This window comes from Bemisia tabaci, chromosome 8 (genome assembly GCF_918797505.1).
Source record: "Bemisia tabaci chromosome 8, PGI_BMITA_v3".
In the NCBI taxonomy this organism is placed as follows: Eukaryota; Metazoa; Arthropoda; class Insecta; order Hemiptera; family Aleyrodidae; genus Bemisia; species Bemisia tabaci.
Genome location: NC_092800.1, coordinates 30380307 through 30400215, shown reverse-complemented (window position 1 = coordinate 30400215; position 19909 = coordinate 30380307). Strand labels below are relative to the sequence as shown.

At 39.2% G+C, this 19909-nt stretch overlaps 1 protein-coding gene across 1 annotated transcript in view; it reads right to left on the bottom strand.

Annotated features, from left to right (window-relative positions):
- Positions 1-1703: 1703 nt before the first annotated feature.
- Positions 1704-19909, bottom strand: part of LOC109033973 (uncharacterized) — a 36265-nt gene continuing 18059 nt past the window's right edge. The window contains exon 2 of the mRNA XM_019046861.2: positions 1704-2906. Coding sequence (XP_018902406.2) covers positions 2413-2906 — 494 coding nt within the window. The 3' untranslated portion in view covers positions 1704-2412. The remainder of the gene's footprint in view (positions 2907-19909) is intronic.

The following is a 19909-nucleotide window of genomic DNA, read 5'->3' as shown; positions in this document are numbered from 1 at the left end:
TTTCGGAGATACAGCGTTGCAAAGTTTGCATATTTAAGCTTTAAAAATCTTCATAGTTTCAAATATTATCTTCCTAAAACCAACATCAGAGTGAACTTTACAATCTAAAACAAAGCGTAAATGAAGCATAATGATAAAAAAAGCCTCCATCAAAAGTTTTAGCTCATGCATGACCCCTGTTTTGGTAGTGCAACGTTGCAAGTTTACCTTTCTGAGCTTTAGATGCTCATATTTTTAAGTTTCTTGTTTAAAAACCAATTTTAGTGAATATCAAACTGCGTTTTGAGGGATAAAATTAACCCCTAGTGATACTTTTGGATGCATAGTTGCATTGATAAAAGGCTACAATGATTTCAAGTAACACAGCGTTGCACAGTTTACATCCTAAATCTCTGAAAATGTCTTTTCTCTTGTTTTCTTATGAGAGACAACTCCGATCAAACATGTTTCGATATTGTAAAGTGAAATACAAGGAATCTTGTTAGTTCTAAGTGACAGTTGGTGTAAAAAATGACACTGTTGCCTATTTATCTTTTTTTTATCTCAACATTTAATCATAAAATAAAATTAAAATTAGGATACTTCCAATAATTATCTAATTTCAAAATCAAATTCAAGAGACTTTGCCATGCTCGATGAAATGCTCGCAGCACCAGCATTGCTTTCAAAATCCAACAAATTATGCCTCGCCATAGTTGCCAATTTAACCGTTTTTAAAGTAAAATGAAAAAAATAAACATAGAATACAGAATTTGCCGAGTTTTTTTAAGTATAAATAAATATTGATCTAGAGAATACATTTATTATGCCTTGCAAAATAGAGTACCTCCACTGTTTTTTTAAAAAAAATGAAAAAATGAAAAATATTGAAAAAACTTGAAAAAATTAAAAATATTGTAAAAAATTGAAAAAATAAAAAAAAATCAAATAAAAATTAAAAATATTGTAAAAAATTGAAAAAATAAAAAAAATCAAATAAAAATTAAAAATATTGAAAAAAATTGAAAAAATTGATAAAATCAAATAAAAATTAGAAACAGTAAAATAATATTAAAAAAACAAAATTAAGTATCAATTATTGGAGGCATCTTTATTTTAAAATAATTTTATTATTAATTGTTTGAAAATAAGTATTAATAAACTTAGCAAAAGTATTTTTGCGAATACCAATCGTCACTTGGAACTGACATCAGCCCTCGACATTTTTCCTTGATATAAGGCCTGACACCCATTGACGTCCTCTTTAACTAGCATAAATAATAATTTCGAGAGTTTAAAGTTGTTAACTTGGCAACGCTGTGTCACCACCAATTAAAGTATCCCTATTTAAATACAAACATAGAGCTACAAATGACACATTTGGTAGATTTCATGCTTCAAATTCTAAAGAAGATCCACGAAAGTAGCTGTTTAAACGCGGGACTTAGAAATATAAACATTTTTAAAGCTCAAATGTATAAACTTAGCAACGCTGTATCATTAAATCTGTACTTACGCTTGCGGTAAGGCCTATACAAAAGACTTATCATATTATAAAGTTACATCTAAACACCATACACAGATCTGTTGGTGATCAATAAGTTCGTTTTTTCATTCAGAAACTTACAAAAATGAGCAATTTTTATAGGTCTTTGGTGTCAACTTTGCAACGTTGTATCAAGAGAATCAGCAGTATCACCGTATCAATAGGAATATAGATTTAAAGATAAGACTGACTGTAGGTAAAATGTCACAAAATAACAGATTATATCTGATGGAGTTGTTTTTTAAAGTAAGATATTTGAAAATATGCAAATTTTTAAAGCTTAAATATGCAAACTTTGCAACGCTGTATCTTGGAAACCAGACGTATACTCAAGCTAAAATTTTTACTGGAGGCTTGTCTCATCATAAGGTTTAATTTAAGCCGCATACGAATGAATTCCCCGAGTTTCAAAAAAGGGGCCACTTTTTGGGAGGCTCTTTGACAACTCTCGAATGTTCATAAGGCGTTTTTCCTTCACTGAAAAAAAAGATTGGTAGAATTTATCATTCCTTCACGCTGTATTTCACACAACATCAATTCTGAGTCAATTCTGCCAGAAGGAAGGTAAACGTTACTTGTATACTGGTACAGGTAACCATTTCTCTGGCAGAATCGACTTGAAGATTGGTAGAATTTACCATTCCTTCACGCTCTATTTCATACGGCGGAAGGAATAGTAAATTCTACCAATTTTTTATCAGTGTTGGCAAGGCATAGTTGTTGAATGCTGAAGTTCCGAAATTTAAAGTTTCCACCATTACCATCATAATACCAATGGAGGGAGGGTCTCTTGTCTCTGTTTATAAGCCATATATTTTTCTCAATGCATTCACTGTAGGAAGATTATACCTTAGTTTCACCTCATTACGAACTTAAAAGTAACGGTTTCAGGACTCGGTGCTGTCCTCGTTATGATGATTCAAAATCTGCCCGGTCGGGGAGTTACTCGTGCTACTACTCGTGCTGAGATGACTACTTCCCAGGGAGTTGGATATGATCTCCTGCGGCACCAGTCCCTCCTTCATCCGCTTCTTCTGCTTCATCCTCCGGTTCTGGAACCAGATCTTGACCTGGGTCTCGTTGAGCTGGAGCGCGGAGGCGATCTCGATCCGCCTCGCCCGGGTCAGGTATTTGTTGAAGTGGAACTCCTTCTCGAGCTCGGTGAGCTGCTTGTTGGTGAAGTTGGTCCGCCCGGAGTTGTTGAGGAGGTTGTGGAGCCCGGTGCCGGCCAGCGGCGAGCCCTGCCCGTTCCCGCTCGGGGCCATGTAGCTCGGGGACATGAGCACGTTCGACCCGCCCAGGCCCCCCGTCGAGGCCCCCATCGGGCCCGGGGCCAGGTTCCCCATCGATTGGAACTCCGGGTTCGGCGGCGGTTTTGGAGCTGGAACAGAAAGGTCGGTGAGGGTTAGACTGGAGTTTTCAAATAGACCAATTGGATTGCATTTTGCAAAAAGGAACCACTAGCATTGCAATGATGCTAAGATTGTGCAACTTCATCTTTTGCAATAAAATTGCGGAAATCGTGAAAAACTATGAAATTTAGATGGTAATTTTTGTCTTAAATTTACAGTTTTTAGCGAGTAAAATAGAAACTATTAATGTATAATCGGGTTTTTCCTCCAAGACAAAAGAAGTTGCACAACCTTAGCAACATTGTAATGCTAGTGGTTCCTTTTTGCAAAATGCAATCCAATTGACAAGTTGCAAATTTCAGCATTCTGACAAACACACTGGAAAAAAAACACATCGGATCTGGAGTCCAGACTCTTAAAAACATTGACAAGAAAAATACTCTCGATTCAATCGAATTTTTGCTCAAATCAAGAACCAAGCCTCTTAATTTGAGCGGATTTCCTTTTGATTTAAGCTCAAATCTGATTCAATCAAGAGTATTTTTTCTTGCAAATGATTTCAAGAGTCTGGACTCTAGATCCAATGTGTTTTTTTCCAGTGTAAACAAGGTGCACAGAAAAAATGAAATGGAGGTGTAGCATGTGTGAGGAATTTGCGATTTGATCATTGATTCTTATATGTAAAAGTTCGCGAGAAACACGATGGTGCCACTAATTTTCTCTGAAATCAACCCCCAAGCTCAAAAAAAGCTCTCAAGTCGAGGCCAAAATGGACGGGATATCCCACGCTATCCTGAGAGTCTACCTCTACATCAAGACAAACTCTCCATGCAAAGATAGGGAGCAAATGCATTAGCAGGGTTGCCACTTTATTTGGGGACTCCAAAACCGAAAACACGACATCCCTGCTAATGTATTTGCTCCCTATCTTTGCATAGAGAGTTTGTTTTGATGTAGAGGTGGACTCTCAGGGTAGGGTGGGATGTCCCCTCCATTTTGGCCTCACTTTAAGAGCTTTTTTTCAGCTTGGAAGCTGATTTCAGAGAAAACCAGTGGCACCATCGTGTTTCTCGCGAACTTTTACATAAGAATCAATGGTCAAATCGCAAATTCCTCACACATGCAACATCTCCATTGACAAGGTACAAAAATCAGCACTCTGATACACATTGAGAAAGAAAGTTCGGTCATACGAACCGAATGTACGGAGTTAGATATTGGCCGTATTGTTCGGTTCATGTGACCACTCCCTGGGACCGCTAAACAAGGTACGAAGTTAAGCCATCTGATACACACTGAGAAAAAAAGTTCGGTGGTATACGAACCGAATGTACTGTGTTAGATATAGGCCGTATTATTCGGCTCATGCAACCGCTTCCTTAATTATTGGAACCGGATTCTCTGTTCATGCAACCGAGCTTTTCTGTCAGTTCTGTTCGGTTTGAGTGCTCGGATACATGTACCGAGGATACGGTTCCTAGAACCAAGAGAGCGATCGCATGAACCGAACAATGCGGCCGATATTGAACACCGTACATTCGCTTCAGGAGACCGAAGTTTTTCTTCTCAGTGCATTTTTCGTCACCAATATTTTACGTAGGATACAATTCGCGCAACGAAAATTACTGAAATTTACTCCTAACCAAGAAATTTAATCTTTCTTGACGCGTGAATTCAAACCTCTCCTCTCATGAAGGCCGCTCTTAATGGGAATAAGAGCTTCAACTTTGCATGTCTGGGTAAAAGTTTAACCGATGACGCAGCATTTAATAAACTCCGTGAGGGTGTGCGAGCCTTCTTGCCTACTATGTACACGGTTGTAGATATTATACACATGAAATTATACCTCTCGTCTATTTAGAATGAGAGGGAAAAGTCTACTTCTATGTCGATACTTCAGAGACTTGAACGCTCGAGTAGAAAAGTTGGCTAAATTAAAGCCTCTTGTAAGGGGCCGTCTATAAATGAAATTGGGTACTTGGTGGGATGAGGGGAGTCTAGAAGTGCCTGACAAAGCTCTGAGATCAATAATAGAAGGGAAGAGAGGTAACTCAACGTGGGGTGGGGGCGGGGACAAATGTAAGAAAAAAACCCGATGTCATTTATGCCCGCTCCATACCTATAGGATGTCTTGACTGATGCGAATAAAGTTTGTTGTATTTTTTTAACCTCTCTCGATCTTGAATCGGCAGTATTCTTTTGATTTTATTCATGAATTGGTTATACGAGTGTTAAGTATAAGAAAAAGTGTGTTTTTTCCATCTTTTCATAAGAATAAATCTATTAATTAAGAATGAAAATATTGTTTTGCGTCCCAAATATTTATGTGTACATTATGTCAAGTGTTTCTTACAATCAAATTGTCTCGCTTTTAATGACTCCTTCATTGATTTATGACCGGTCAATGATAAATTTATAGTAAATTAGCACAATTAACTCACTAAGAATTTGTACATGAGGTTATGCTAGTTTGTTTTGGTTTGAACCAAGAGTTCTATATTATATCGATTGACGTAGTCAAAGGCGGATCCAACAATTCGGCAACACCGGATTTCCTTCATTTAAACCTATGCTAAATAATCGATTCTTGTCTCACCTGGCCCCTCAAAGAATCGATACATTTCCATAGGTTTAAATAGAGAAAAGGCAATGTTGCCGATTTGCTAGATCCGCCAATGGACGAAGTCACTAAATCAGTCTATGGAGATACGTGGTTTCGCACTTTGGTCATCGATATTGAGCCCGCTCAACTTTTGAGTCGGTCAGCATACGACTCCCCACTGGGCGGAACCACCCTTCACGTCGAAATCACAGAAGGCTCATCGGCGTACGTTTCAATTAAGAAACGGGAAACCCGCAGAGCCGGGACGACATCAGGAGTGAGACTCAAAGACAAATATCATGTTTATTAGTATCAGATTTGTCAAGGAGCGGGGTGCGGGGGGAAAGAAAGAGTTAACACGAATCGAAAAAGGAGCAATATAATATGACGGATTAGAGTAAGGACACGGAGTGCCCCCTCCCCACAACACGGGCCGAGGGGGAGGAGGGGTAATTTGATGAATGGGACGCCAACTTAATTCCTTGTTATTGAATCACTTCACGAGGGAACTCGTGGACCCTCTGAGGCCGGGGCTTTGGGTATTTTGGAGCCCAACTGAGTTGGACTTGGAGGGGTGAGGGAGAAAGGGGAGGGAGGAGAGGAGAGGGGGGGGCTATGGAGAACGTCGCGATCTGCGCCCGAGACTCAGGCAAGATCGCCATGCCCCAAATGTCCGGCTTGACACTTCTATTAGCTGGATCGGCGGGGTGTTGCCGCCGCTACGAGATGCAACGCGTTTGGGTCGATTTGAAGAGATCACTGAAAAAAAAGTTCGGTCGTATGTATCAAAGTTCGGTGTTATTCCATATCATCTCAAGTAACTCGGTTCGTCAAACTGAGTTTTCGGTTCGTCAAACTGAGCTTTCGGTTCGTCATACCTACTGAGTGTTCGGTTCGTCAAACCGAGTTTTCGGTCCGTCAAACTGAGTTTTCGGTCTGTCAAACTGAGTTTTCGATTTGTCAAACTGAGTTTTCGGTTTGTCAAACCGAATTTTTGGTTCGTGTAACCGAACTTGTGCGGTAAAGTGGAACTGACGAACAAAGTTTGGTCATATATATGCCGAACGTTCGGTTACACGAACCGAAAGTTCAGTTTGACAAACCGAATATTTAGGATAATATGGAACATCGAACGTTCGGTTCACATGACCGAATTTTTTTAGTGTAGGACTCAACCTGCCTCGAGTTAGACAGAGAGTTGGAAATTCAGCCAATGTGCCTTACAATTTAGTAAACTGAAATCTCGATACAGAGAGAAACAGCTCATTCAACACAATTTTGTCTCAAAAGTTAGTTCAGGATTTTTGAGCGAAATTTTTACGCTCATTTTCACGTTCCAGCTGAAAGAAATACGGAGGACAAAAACGCATGGGCGCGAAGTTAAGACTGTTAAGAGCAACGCGACTCCTAGAATCCTAGATACAATTATTCGTGCTCTGTGGTTGACCGTATTGCATACGTAAAATTATGAAGGCGCGTTAGCTTTCTTGGCACTCCGAATGATGCGCGCCCCGCGACATCGTCTGCTGTGCGGTAATGAAACGTCAGGAAGGCATCGTTCGAATCTCATGAAAAAAAAGTACAAGAGGATCGCTGCTTCAATTTTACCTAAAACTTTGGCTTAAAATGACTTGGTGTTAGGCATGAAAGATCAGTGCCCATGTAATCATGCATGTAAACTTACTGAAACGGAAATCCCTTTTTAACTGCTGTAAGTTCTTTATTATTTCCCTCTCTTGAAGTTTAACGTAATTCATTTGAGTACTTAAGGCCTTATCAAAGAACTGTAAATTGGCTATAACTTGTAGGCATCCAGTTCAACTGGTCACAAGTTCACTGCATTTAACATTGCATTGCTAATTTAGCTTAATGAAGACTTAAGAAGACTTAAGACTTAAGAAGAGGTATCATACAACTCGCGACGATGATGCTTCAATTAAACTGTTAGACTTTGCAATTCTTTTGATAACGCAAAGAGAGGAAAAATCATTGTGGTTAAAATTGAACTGAATCTCTTTTCTTATGATCGCATCATGTTAAATCTAGCTAACGATAAATTTATCGAAAACGGCAAAAATCACTTTAATATCTTCAACTTAAGTCTTAGGATCTATTTTTTTTGTTTCATATAGTGGTGAGTCGTAACTGGTTTTTTTACTTCTGATAGACTGCTGCTTCGAGTATCATTGAGTAATTTCGATCGAAGAGAAAGTAATACCTACTATTAGAAAAAAAAATTGCCCTAAAAAGAGGCATAACAAAATAATGACTTGTTTATTTGACCCGATTTTTTTCAAGTCGGTAACGAAGAGTGCCGTGTCCTTGACCTCAAATGGAAGTCTAACCATTTTTTCGAGAGGGAAAACTCGGGCGCTGACAGGTCTCACTGATAACGCCAATGAAATGATTAATTCAACTTTTCACGTGTGTGCGTATATTCTAGCTACCAAGGTGGCTTAAAAAGAGTTTGGAAATATCTTTATTGTCTTGCGTATCTATGCTGCTTCCTCGTGCAGGAGTCGATATTGTACATTTCCTTGTGAATCGTAACGAGAAATAATGTAGGCTACAAGAAAGCTAAAAAAAACCTCTCGTAAGCTCAATATATACCGGCATCCAATCAATAAGTTTTTTTTCTTAGGACTATACCGTGCAGGTCAATTATTTAAACTAGATATAATTCAAGAAAAGCACGATTTCCTATTGATTTACGCGTAATAGGAAAAGAAAACCGATTCACCATTACTCTCTGATTTTCAATTCAACTCACACCCTTCAAAAAACTTCAGAAACCCGATGCCGAACCATGATGAAGACGTTTATCATGAACGGTTGAAAAAGAAACTTGGTGTGAAACCTAACCAATTCCACTTTCCATGGGCAATTCACTGGGTACAGAACTAGAAATTTGGGTTTTCTGTCGAGCGTTCTTTAATTTATTATTCCATTTACGTGTATAAACACACAGAGTGATCAATACCTTTATTGCTCATTGATACAATCTCAAGACATGGACAATTGATCAAATGCATGATAAAGATACCTAAATTCATGAACAACCGTCCTCTATTTCTTGTACAAACTGTATAAAAATGACTTGAGAAACATCAAATCTCACGGCCTCCTCGGATAAAAAATGTAACATTTTTATGTTTTCGCACAATGATATTCGTGCTGACGGTATTCCATTGACTGTTACAGTAAACGTGACAGTGTGCTTGCATTTTCTGAGCGTGTGGTTTTGTTTGTTTTAATTTCTAAGCGTATTAACATCCAAGTCAGCACGCCTTAATGCGTTTCAAACTTTGTTACTCTTTTAAATCGGATCGAAATTCACAGAAGTCTCGCCAAAACTGGTAACTCAGGATGGATGGGGAATGAGGATATTCGTCTTTATTAGCAATCGCCGGCGGAGATTTGGCTGTGAAGTCACTGTTGCCATGAGGAGCCGAAAATTAGCGAAATGGATTTTGTTTCCTCAGGGTGTGCAGACGTTTAAAGTAAAATTATAACTAATCCCAATCATAATTGCAATCATGGCAGGGACCGTGACCACAACCGTATCAGTAATCGTTACGTCGTGTGTGAGGGTGCGTTTGTACATGTTCAATAATGATAGCCTTAATAATTGTAGATGGCGCGACCATAACCACACCTTTTTTATGTAAATTTAAATTGTCAAAATTATTTTTTTTTATTCTAACATATTGTGATTGTTTTTTAACTAACCAGGGACGACATTTAGAGATTTTAAGCTACAAATTGCGTGCATTGCTTTGAAACACAATAATTCGAGCGTTGGTGCCAAAAATCCGTATAGGACAGTAAATTATACCGGCAAAATCTTTTTTTCTTCCTTCTATTGCAAACATGCCATTTGTCGGTGATGCTTCAACGTGAAGAGCTTCTAGAGGAACTGCTGGGGGTGAACCATCCTCTCACATGATCGGGATGAATTTTATTTTTTATATTTGTCCAATTTAATTCACTTTGCTGATAGACAAAGAGCCTGCTTTTATCCAAACACGTCTTACGTGGTTTTTGCCAATATTCCGCAGTTTTTTCCATTTTCCAATGGTTTACAACAAGGTGCAAACATGTACAGAGCCCAAGATCTTGGTTGCATTGCTCATTTGAATTCGCAAAAAATTAATTTGAAGTTAAAAAAAATATAACGTCTCATAACTTGGATCTGATGCCCCATAATTATCTTTACGCTCACCTAAGCAATCGTGCCTCTTCGTCAACCACGCGGCTCTTTAGAGAGTGCCCTTGAAAAATGGACGTATTTCTATCCAACGGAACTATGTGCATTAAGCAATGAGCCCCGAGACCCTTAAGAATACAGACATAACAGGGCTCACGTCATAACGCACTTAGTTCCGTTTGATAGAAATACGTCCAAATATTACAACAAACTTGTGATACAACTGATTACACTACATTTTTTTATGAGGGACTGCAATTTCTGGCTCATTTCAGGAACAACGTTCATACCGTTTGTTGCACTAATTAGATAGATATTTTTGTGGATGGACCAGAAATTTTAGTTTCATATTGAAAAAATTTGGCCCAATTGTGACTGTTCAGCGCACTACCAGTTTCCTAATTCGTCGACCTTTTCTTGACTGATGGAAGAAACTTTAAGAATATATAATCAAAATCGTGCATGTAGAAGCTATCGAGATTTAATAAGATTTTATGACTACCTGAAAATAATTATTTTTGGAATGAAAATTAGACCAAAATTTACCGCGGAAATTCCAGATTAAAAGTCCACGAGGCAAAGGTGGTCAAGCTCTTTCACGGTAAGTGACACCATGTTGTCACCTTTCGGCCAAAGTTTCACAAGTGCCATGCGACGTTTAAAAATTTCTGCCGGAATTTTATTTTTTACAGAGAAATTGTTCAACGAAGCTGTCCGAAAATTTTACCGAATTTTCTTTGTACTGCCGATAAAATCAGTGAAATTTTCAAAGCTATTCAATTAAAAAAAATTCTGTAAAAAAATAAAATGGCGCGGAAATTTTGAAACGTCGCATGGCACATGTAATATACTTTGGCAGAAAGACGATGTCTCAAACAGCGCTAGGTTCTTCACTATTCTTATCGGTGCTATTGAAAAAATATCCGACGATCCGACAACAATGGCCTTAAGAGAGCCAAAACGTTCGGTTCATCAGCTGAAGTTGGTGGATGGTGGAGTGCGGCAGATCTCTCGCCGGAATCATGACCTCTGGCTCTGCGCTCGCCTCATCAATCAAAACTCTCCCCTGATGTATCCATTAGGAAGTGGAGAAAAAAGTAAAATCAAATGAAATAAATATGGAAAAGTTGCTTGTTTCCTTGCCGACTGCTGCATGCTGTTGTCAGACCCGACCTGAGCTCTGTTAAAACACACAAGCATGCCAGGCGCACTCTGGCTTCGAACAATTTAGACCCGTTGTCACTCTGGGTTTTCAGCTGTTGCTATGAAAATATGCACTGCTTTTGTTTTGCAACGTTATTCTTTCTGGTGACAGAAAATTAGGCAGTTGTTTCGAAAAAACCGAGTGCATGGAAATGTCTAAACAAACACCTTCCCATGTAAATAAATAGAAGAAGCTGATCGAGAAGTAAATCTAATTTAATTTCAGGATTTAACAGGGAAAACCAATTTTATGATGTTTTTTTACCTCGAATCTTATGAATAAGCATTGTACAAGTTTTTACATTGATGTATGTATGCATGACGCGTGCAATTGTATCAATGCCTAAGACACCCAAATTGCATACAGCCACTTTGAAGGAAAATATATTTTTTACACATGATTCTCTTTCATATCATGTCTTAAGAAGGACCTAGAATCGTGTTTACCGCAAGAAATGACATGGGCTACTCCTTTAATCCATACCAATGTTCTGTTCCTAAAATGAAGCAAAGAACTTGGTTCTTTTTTTGGTAAATGCTTCATTGATCCATTTTAATACTTAGCAGCATTTGAAAAAAAGGAACCGCAACTTTTACAACAAATACAAAGATCTGACTATTGCAAACTGTTTTCAGAATGCCAACATTGGTCTTAGTAATTTTTTTATAAACTATATTCATATTTCGGACTTTCTCGATAAGGAGTTTGGTCGAGAGTTTACTAATTGTTCATCCATTTTGAGATTTTTTTCTTCTATTGATTGGAAAAAGGTAAAATTATAGCGCATATAAAGAATCTTACATGCAGTATATCACTTGTTTCCCCTCGGATTTTTAGAGAGTGAAACTTAATTTCCAGAGAGAATCGCGTGATGTTCGGTTCTTCCTCAGATTTTTGAATAAATGCATTTATTCCCAAAAAAGGAGGTATTGCGTTTTGGAAATAAGAATCCTGTCCATGGAAACAGACCCCGAAGAACTTGGATTCTAATTTTAGTGTAGTTTTCCTCACGCCTCTGATGCGCGCGCCTGCATGATACAATTATATCAACGCCGAAGACCATCAAATTGCATAGCCACAGATTTGAAGGAAAATCAATGTTTTACGCGTGCCTGCCTCGTATGTATCTCGTGAGCGGACTTGGAATAGCCTTAATGGCGCGCGCCACTTGTCCATTGTGTGTCAATCTAATGGCAAAAAATCGTGTAGTAAAAAAAACCGTAAATTTTAAATATTTAAAAGTATTCAATATTAAAGAATGAAGGGCGGGTAAAATCGCTGTCAGCCTATAAAAAGCTATCCGATACCATAGGTACACGTATTTCCTCAGATCTTCTTCATTAAAGTATCCGTGGATAAAAGGAGCGTATAGTTATTAAACATTTATTATGAATACAGGACATATAGAGGCATTTTTAACGAACATGTTTAGACAGAAAATGTTAGTTTTTAAATCTCAAACTTCTAAACAAGCTCATTCAGGGTACGAGATTGCTGCATAATAATGCAACCTCCGCTCTTGTTGATACGAAGATGAATCTAACCACTCTCATTTAATTTTTTCAAAAACTAAATAGGGTTTCCGTCGAAATCTCACAACCCTATCTCTCAATTATCACTCTTCTCAAAAATTGCCGCCCTAGGCTAGTCTTCCTTTCCCTTTGGGCGGTTGCAAAATAATGAGAGCGTAAGAACTGAATTGGGTTCCTTTTGGAAGGAGACGTAAGGCACGCCCAGCAAAATCGTGGATAGGTGACATTCAACATGAAATTACAAGGTGAGATTTACCAGATGATCTCTATTTCGATAGACAAGTATGGCGATTATGTGTCGCAGAGCGCCCGGGCGCGTTGTAATTGCAACTCGTGTATGAAGCTCTTGGAGGACATGGCGCATACTTAAGTGCAGTTTTTAAAAAAATTAGACATTCATAAATCAACTGAAGTTAGTTTGAAAGTATGTTCTGTGCATGAAAAAATCACAACTAAAATCTAACTTTAAAGCATCAAAAAGTGAGTTTAAACCTCCTTTCCGCCATATGGTCCTGGCTCCATGTGATTTTGAATCTTTAATCACGTATTTCTCGCAGTATCAAAAATTGCACTTACGCGTCGTGTCCTCCAAGCCCCTCATATAATTTTTCTGTCATACCATCCTCTTTATCAGAATTGCAGCATACCAATATTTCGATGCTTCCTATCCTGTCCGCATCTCTCAGAGTAACTAATTGTTGGCAACTCTGCCACATACATCTCCCAGGATGACTTAGAATGAAGCATACGCGTCTATTTGACAGCAATGTGTTATTGTTAATTCTAAAAGCAGTGCTTCGGCGTGCTGCCGCGCTAAGGAAGAACGCCGTATGAACCTTCGAGAGTTGCCGAATTTCCCCGAATAAAACATGTATTTTTGAAGAGAGTTTTGCATATCTTTCCTTGAAATTTTCAGATATTTTAGATTCAATTGTGAACAAAATTATCTGAAAAATCGGAGGGAAAATATTCAAAATTTTCCCAGTAAATTCGTTTTTTATTGAAGGAGATATGGCAACGCCTGAATGCTCATACGGCGTTTCTTCTTAGTGCGGCAGCGTGGTGATCGAATCCAACCGGAACCCGGGCGGAGGGTCGGGAGGGCGGGTGTCGGATATGGGCGGAAGTGGAGTTGTGAGTTGATAGCATTATCAGTGCTAAAGGTACAACGTAGGTGTAGTTCCCAGTTTACACGAATATTGCGTGAGCTCCCCTCCCCCTCCCCTCCTCCCTCCTCCTCCACCCCCAACCCGTCCTCCTGACTCATTTTCATACCACGCGCATTTCTGATTTCGGGCTGTTGCCATCTCCCGAACTCCCCTCATCGCGCGGGTAACACCCGGTCGGACTTTTCTCCAGTGAGGTCCAGTGAGGGCAATGGAGATGTTGCATGTGTGAGAATTGCGATTGACTGTTGATTCATGTGTAAAAGTTCGCGAGAAACACGATTGTGCCACTGGTGTTCTCTGAAGTCAACTCCAAGCTCAAAAAAGTCAGTGAGGCCGAAGAGGGATAACTCCTGGAGTACTCTGCCATGCGGGCAGATTATTGCAAATTGATGGACAAATGCCATATGGACCAAAGAAGACAAACATGGATATGGATGGCTCCTATCTTTGGCTGATGGTTGTCTATGGACAAGTGGACCTAGGTAATAGGATAACTAATCGGCAACCGCAGCTGAGCGGGACCTGATCAGTTAGATCCAGCATGTTACTCGCGACTTGTACATAAGAATCACATTTCAACAATGGGATCGCTAACATATACTCCATTATGCTTCTTTGGGTCAGTATAGTTTGGCTATCAATGTTCGGCAGAGTAATTCGGGTACGCTGCCTGCTAGAAGAACGCCGCATGAACATTCGAGAGTTGCCAAATTTCCCTTGATAAAACATGTATTTTTGACAGCATTCATGCATATTTTTCCTCGAAAATATATATTTTCAATTTATTAAATTTTTAAATATTTAAAATTAGTTTTTTTTTTTACAGCGTGATTTTTTGACAATAGATTGAAACACAATGGAAACGCGGCACGCGCCATTTCTTGCAGTCAAGGCTGTTCCAAGTCCCTCACGAGATACATACGAAACAGTCACGTGCAAAACATTGATTTTCCTTCAAATCTGTGGTTATGCAATTTGATTGTCTTTGGCGTTGATATAATTGTATCATGCATGTGCGTGCACCGGAGACGCGAGGAAAACTACACTAAAATTAGAATCCAAGGTCTTCGGAGTCTGTTTCCATGGACAGGATTCTTAGTTTTAAAATGCATTTCCTCCTTTTTTGGTTGATTTGGATGATTGCACAATTTATTTCTGGATAGGGCACTAGAGATCGCCGATTTTGGTTGAATGCGCCTCATATTGTTGAAACATGCGATTTTATCAAACTTTTTTCTTTTTCTTTTTTTGTTAGTGCATTTGACTCACCTCTAAAGGCGCCCCTCCCTGTGTTTGATCCAAACTACCGATTCACTTTATTTTTCAACCGAGCACGGTGACCGTGAACGAGAGACGCGACAACGATGCCGAAAAGTCAACATAAAACGAGGCCGGGATCTCCTAACCTATTGCCAAATCGCACCAAAATTAAAACTCTCACGTTAACATGTCAGAAAAAGCTTATTTTCGGAGACGCGGCAACGTCGGGCTCGGCTAAAGGATAAGGCGACCGGAGTCGATTACCGGCACAAACAAAGCCGACTCTTTGGAAAACAAATTATAATATTAAATTCAGCGCCGCAGATGATCGGGGGATGATCTGGAGGGATGGAGCCTCGGGGAGCGGGTGAAAAAAAACGAGGATGACTCCGTGGATGCGCCGCCGTTAGGGGTAATGTTTTTAAAAGAGCGGGGACAGAATTACAACGTCTAACCTAAGTCTTCCGCCATTAGTGAAATTGGCTCCGCCATTTTTCTTGTCACTCCCGAGTGTCGGCAACCCACTCAGCGGAGGATGGAAAATAACCAATTCGGTGTGCGCTGACGAAAAGTGCACTGCACTTAGAGGGTTGTAAGGACCGCCAGACGCTAATAAAAGCAGGTCTCGATCATCCGCGGAAATTGGTATCGGAGTTACCGCGGATATTCGAAAATCGCGGATAATCCGAAACGAAGCTTTTGATCAGCAGCCTGATGTTGAATTATGTGGCACGACAAGAATCGAAAATCGATATATTATACGGCGTGGATAAGGCAATGTCTTGTCTTATCTTGCCGACATAGCCAGTTGAAGTTTCAACAATCAGGCTGCAGAAGTCGTCATCTTCCGGCCAAAGTATCACAAGCGCCATGCGACGTTTCAAAATTTCCGCCGCCATTTTATTTTTTTACAGAGAATTTGTTGGTTGAATCTGTTTGAAAATTTCACTGTATTTTATCGGCAACATAAAGAAAATTCAGTGAAATTTTCCGACAGCTTCGTTGAACAATTTCTCTATAAAAAAATAAAATGGCGGCGAAAATTCTTAAACGTCGCATGGCGTTTGTGATACTTTGGCCGGAAGGTGACGATATGAGCTATTAGTATATGTTGCCTTTACTACTATCAGTGGTGTTCTATATGAACCACTAATTGGTTTATAAGCCATAGCTTTTTCTCGATGAGAACCGGAAGCTATTTGACCAGAAATTATGATCAAGAAAACTGCTCGTTAAAAGACTCTATTAAAGTTATTTAACGTTACGCGCGAATCAGCGTGAGGCGACATGGGTTATAGAACTCATTCAAATTTCCGCGCATTTTTCCTACCATCCTCGGCATTCCACCATACAGAGAGAAATATTTCGAACAACAATGTGACATCTATGTCGAATCCGTCGACAGCGCTGTCCAGGAGTTATCCCGGCCCGGATATTTCGGCTTACGACGCCGCTATGCAAACATTGATAAGTACCTAGCCATCTTCCAGGCTCATGTATGCACATTTGGTGGATCAATCTCTCACTTTACAAACGTGGATCTTCCGAGATAGAGGGAATAAAAGCTCAGTTCCTCCTCAATCCCTTATTCGTGCACTTCGTGTTTCTTTTTTTTTAGAAAAAATAGTACGCAAAGAGCTTATGAGCTTTCAGATTTATTTAAACTGAAAGTTTGACTTTATCAAGCTGACTAAATGCACTTGAAGGACTGTGGAGCTCATGAAAGTTATAGAAGAGGTGTAACTTGAGTCAGTTCTTTCCTAATATATCTGAAATCCTATACACAAATCCTTGAAAGCCGTTTCGAATAAAGATATCGATGGCTAAAGTACGAGACCACCAGTGGCGTGGCGTGCTTCGCGATATATCGATTGTCATGTCATTTAAACCTATGGAAAAGGATCGATAAACAGGGTGTTTGCAGCGAACACCTTAATAATCGATTCTTTACCATAGGTTTAAGTGGTATAACAATCGATGTATCGCAAATCACGCCACGCCACTGGGGACCACGTATCTCCGTTTGCGAGGTTGTAGACTTCCTGTCATACTTTATTTTTTCCTTAGAAAACTATCCAACATAATTTTATGAAAACTTCCTTGGTTCGTCTTCCCTGTTAGCAGAATATTCTGCGTGAATTTGAAGTCATTGAGTCGGCTTGTTCCTCCTCGAAAAATTAAACTAGGAGCGGAGATTTTGAAATACCGCAATGGAAATACGAGGTATCGCACTTCAGTCATCGATATGTCCTTTTTATTATCCGTGCAGCCGGATGCAAAATATGCATAACTGATCTCTAAAGTACGTGTTTATTCGGGGAAATGTGGCAACTCCCAAATGCTCATACGACGTTCTTCCTTAGCATCGAAGTATAGTCATGGAGTAATCAATGCTTATGCTGGTCAATAGACCACTAGACAAGGTGCGAATTTTAGCATTCTGATACATGTTTCTTAACCAAAATTTTACGTAGAACACGATACGCACAACGAAAAGTACCGAAATCAACGCCTTACTAAGATATTCAATAATTCTTGATACGTGAATTCAAACCACCCGCTCATGAAAACTCAATGCTCCTCGTGATTCGCATCGCGCGCTAAACGTTCATCATGACAGTCTCTGCGATATAAAAATCCGGCAACCTCAATCTTGACGCTTTGGCTCAGCTATAGCAAATTGTAAATAGTTTGAACACCGCATGGTAGGAAATGAACATTGTTCGGTTGTGAAACTTGCTGAAACCGTTGTAGTGCGCACTTTGATTCACGTAGAGCTTTGAGTCTCTTTTGAGCGGGCAGTTCAAATTCCTCGTAACCAATGTGAAATAAAAACGCTAATATTTTCGTTGAAAGTTGGTTTCAGTAGTTTTCGTTGTAATAATCGTGTTTTACGTAAAATTCTGGTTAAGAAACATGTATCAGATTGCTTGAATTCGTACCTTGTCTAGTGGTCCATTTTCATTGTTTTTTAAGGGAATGAACAGCCCGGCGCGTTGATTGTGGAATGGTATAAGCCGTGAGGTAGCTCCATTTTAGTCATCAAGGTTTTTACTTGTAAAACCTGCATGTAAATCAGACGGTAAATATTTGGGAGTATCTCTATGCTCCTTTGAAGAAGTGTTGTTTACTCAGAAAGAGGGCAATGTTAGGGTTTTATCATGTTTGCTTTCATGTTTCAATTTTTCTATTTCTTGTAGATTGTCACTTCGTTTATCTAAACCTCCCAGGGACTCCGACGGTTAAGAGGGAGTCGTCAATCCCTCATCACAATAAACGGCCGCTGTTCATTCTTCAGTCTTTACCCGGGGCATTCTTCTGCACTCGGAGACATCCTGAATAAATAGCTGACAGTTCCTCATACAACCGGTTTAGCCATCGTCCAAGAAAATCAATCAAAATTACTTCTAAGATTATCACTTTCACACAATTTTTATCAATTTAGTAGAGCTTTTTTCATAACCATGGGATTTTTCCTTTAAATTCGCATCATTCTCTCAAATTTATGATGTGTATTTATCGAAGAAAATAAAAAAGAGACTCAGTATTGCACACTGTTACTTTTATTTATTAGGAGACTAAATGACTTACACCTCATCGCTTTCATGTGTTGTAGGAGAAAGAGTACGATAACACTCTCTACACTGCCATGCTAAGGGAAAAACGCGGTATGGGCCTTCAGGCATTGCAAAATTTCCTTTGATAAGATAAAAATTCACCAGGAAAGTTGTGAATATTGTCTACCAAATTTTCGGAAAATTTCATTCATAACTTGATCTGAAGAGTCCAAAAATTTAATAAATTAAATTAATTTAATTTAATTTTAATTAAAAAAATAATATTTTTTCAGTAAACTTGGCAACATTTGAATGTTCATACGACGTTTTTCCTTAGCTTGGCAGTAGGTAGGCACCTTGCCAATGTGCATGAGGACCATGCATTAGGCCCTTCGTCCAATCCACACTAATTGCACCTTTCAATGCGTCGAGCTAATATCAACTGGAAGGTGCATACGTGCGTAAAGATACGAGGAAAAAAGACAACAAAAAAACTGTTGAGTAAATATTTGTCCGTCAGTCAAATGAGTGCGAAATGAAATTTCTCCGCGCAAACTCCTCTTAATCTACCCCTCGTTCCGGTTCTTTTTCTCTTTTCAATTCTGCCACGCTAAGGAAGAACGCCGTATGAACATTCCAGAGTTGCCAAATTTCCCTCTAAAAATATGCATTTTTGACAACATTCATGCATATTTTCCCTCAAAATTTTCAGATATTTTGTAGATTAAATTGCGTACAAAATTGTCTGGAAATTATTCTGGAAAATAATATCCGCAATTTTCCCAGTATATTCGCTTTTTATCGGTGGAAACTCGGCAACGTCTGAAGGCTCCTACGGCGTTCTTCCTTAGCACGGCAGAATTAATGTAGGACTTGGAGAGAGACAAGGCGATTTTATCGGGGGAGCTAACCTGTCGCTATTATGGCGCGAGTTCCATGAAATATCATGCCAATTGCCAGCACCATATCGATAAACGAACGCCTTTAGACCCGAGTTCTCATGTCGAAAGGAGAAAGACATAGATGACGAAACCGAAAATCACGTAACTCGATGAGTCAGTTGCGCTGGTCTCAAAATCGTGTTTTCATGCTTGATTCTTGTACGTCAGCTAGAAGTAATAAGATCAGTTTCAACAGCAACTCTCTATACGTTAAATATCAACGGATATATCGCGCTTTGAAAAATCCGGTTTATTCCAAAACATTTCCTAGAAAAATTTAATGTTAAAATTTTTACCTCGAATTTCCTTAAGGTTTTCCCCGTTTTGGAAATACGTCTCTAAAAAATCTTGACAAGTGCCCGTTTGCAGAAACATTTTACAAACATTTTTTCAAGCGTCATCGCGCCAAAAACACGTGAACTCAATCCATTTGACAACATAGAGGAGTTTGTCGTTGGTACCCACGTTCACAGATGAGACATTCTTGACGACTGCCCGTGGCCATAACCGGACTCGATCTCACGACAGAAGCGAAAGGCGCTTTTAATGAATGAAAAGTC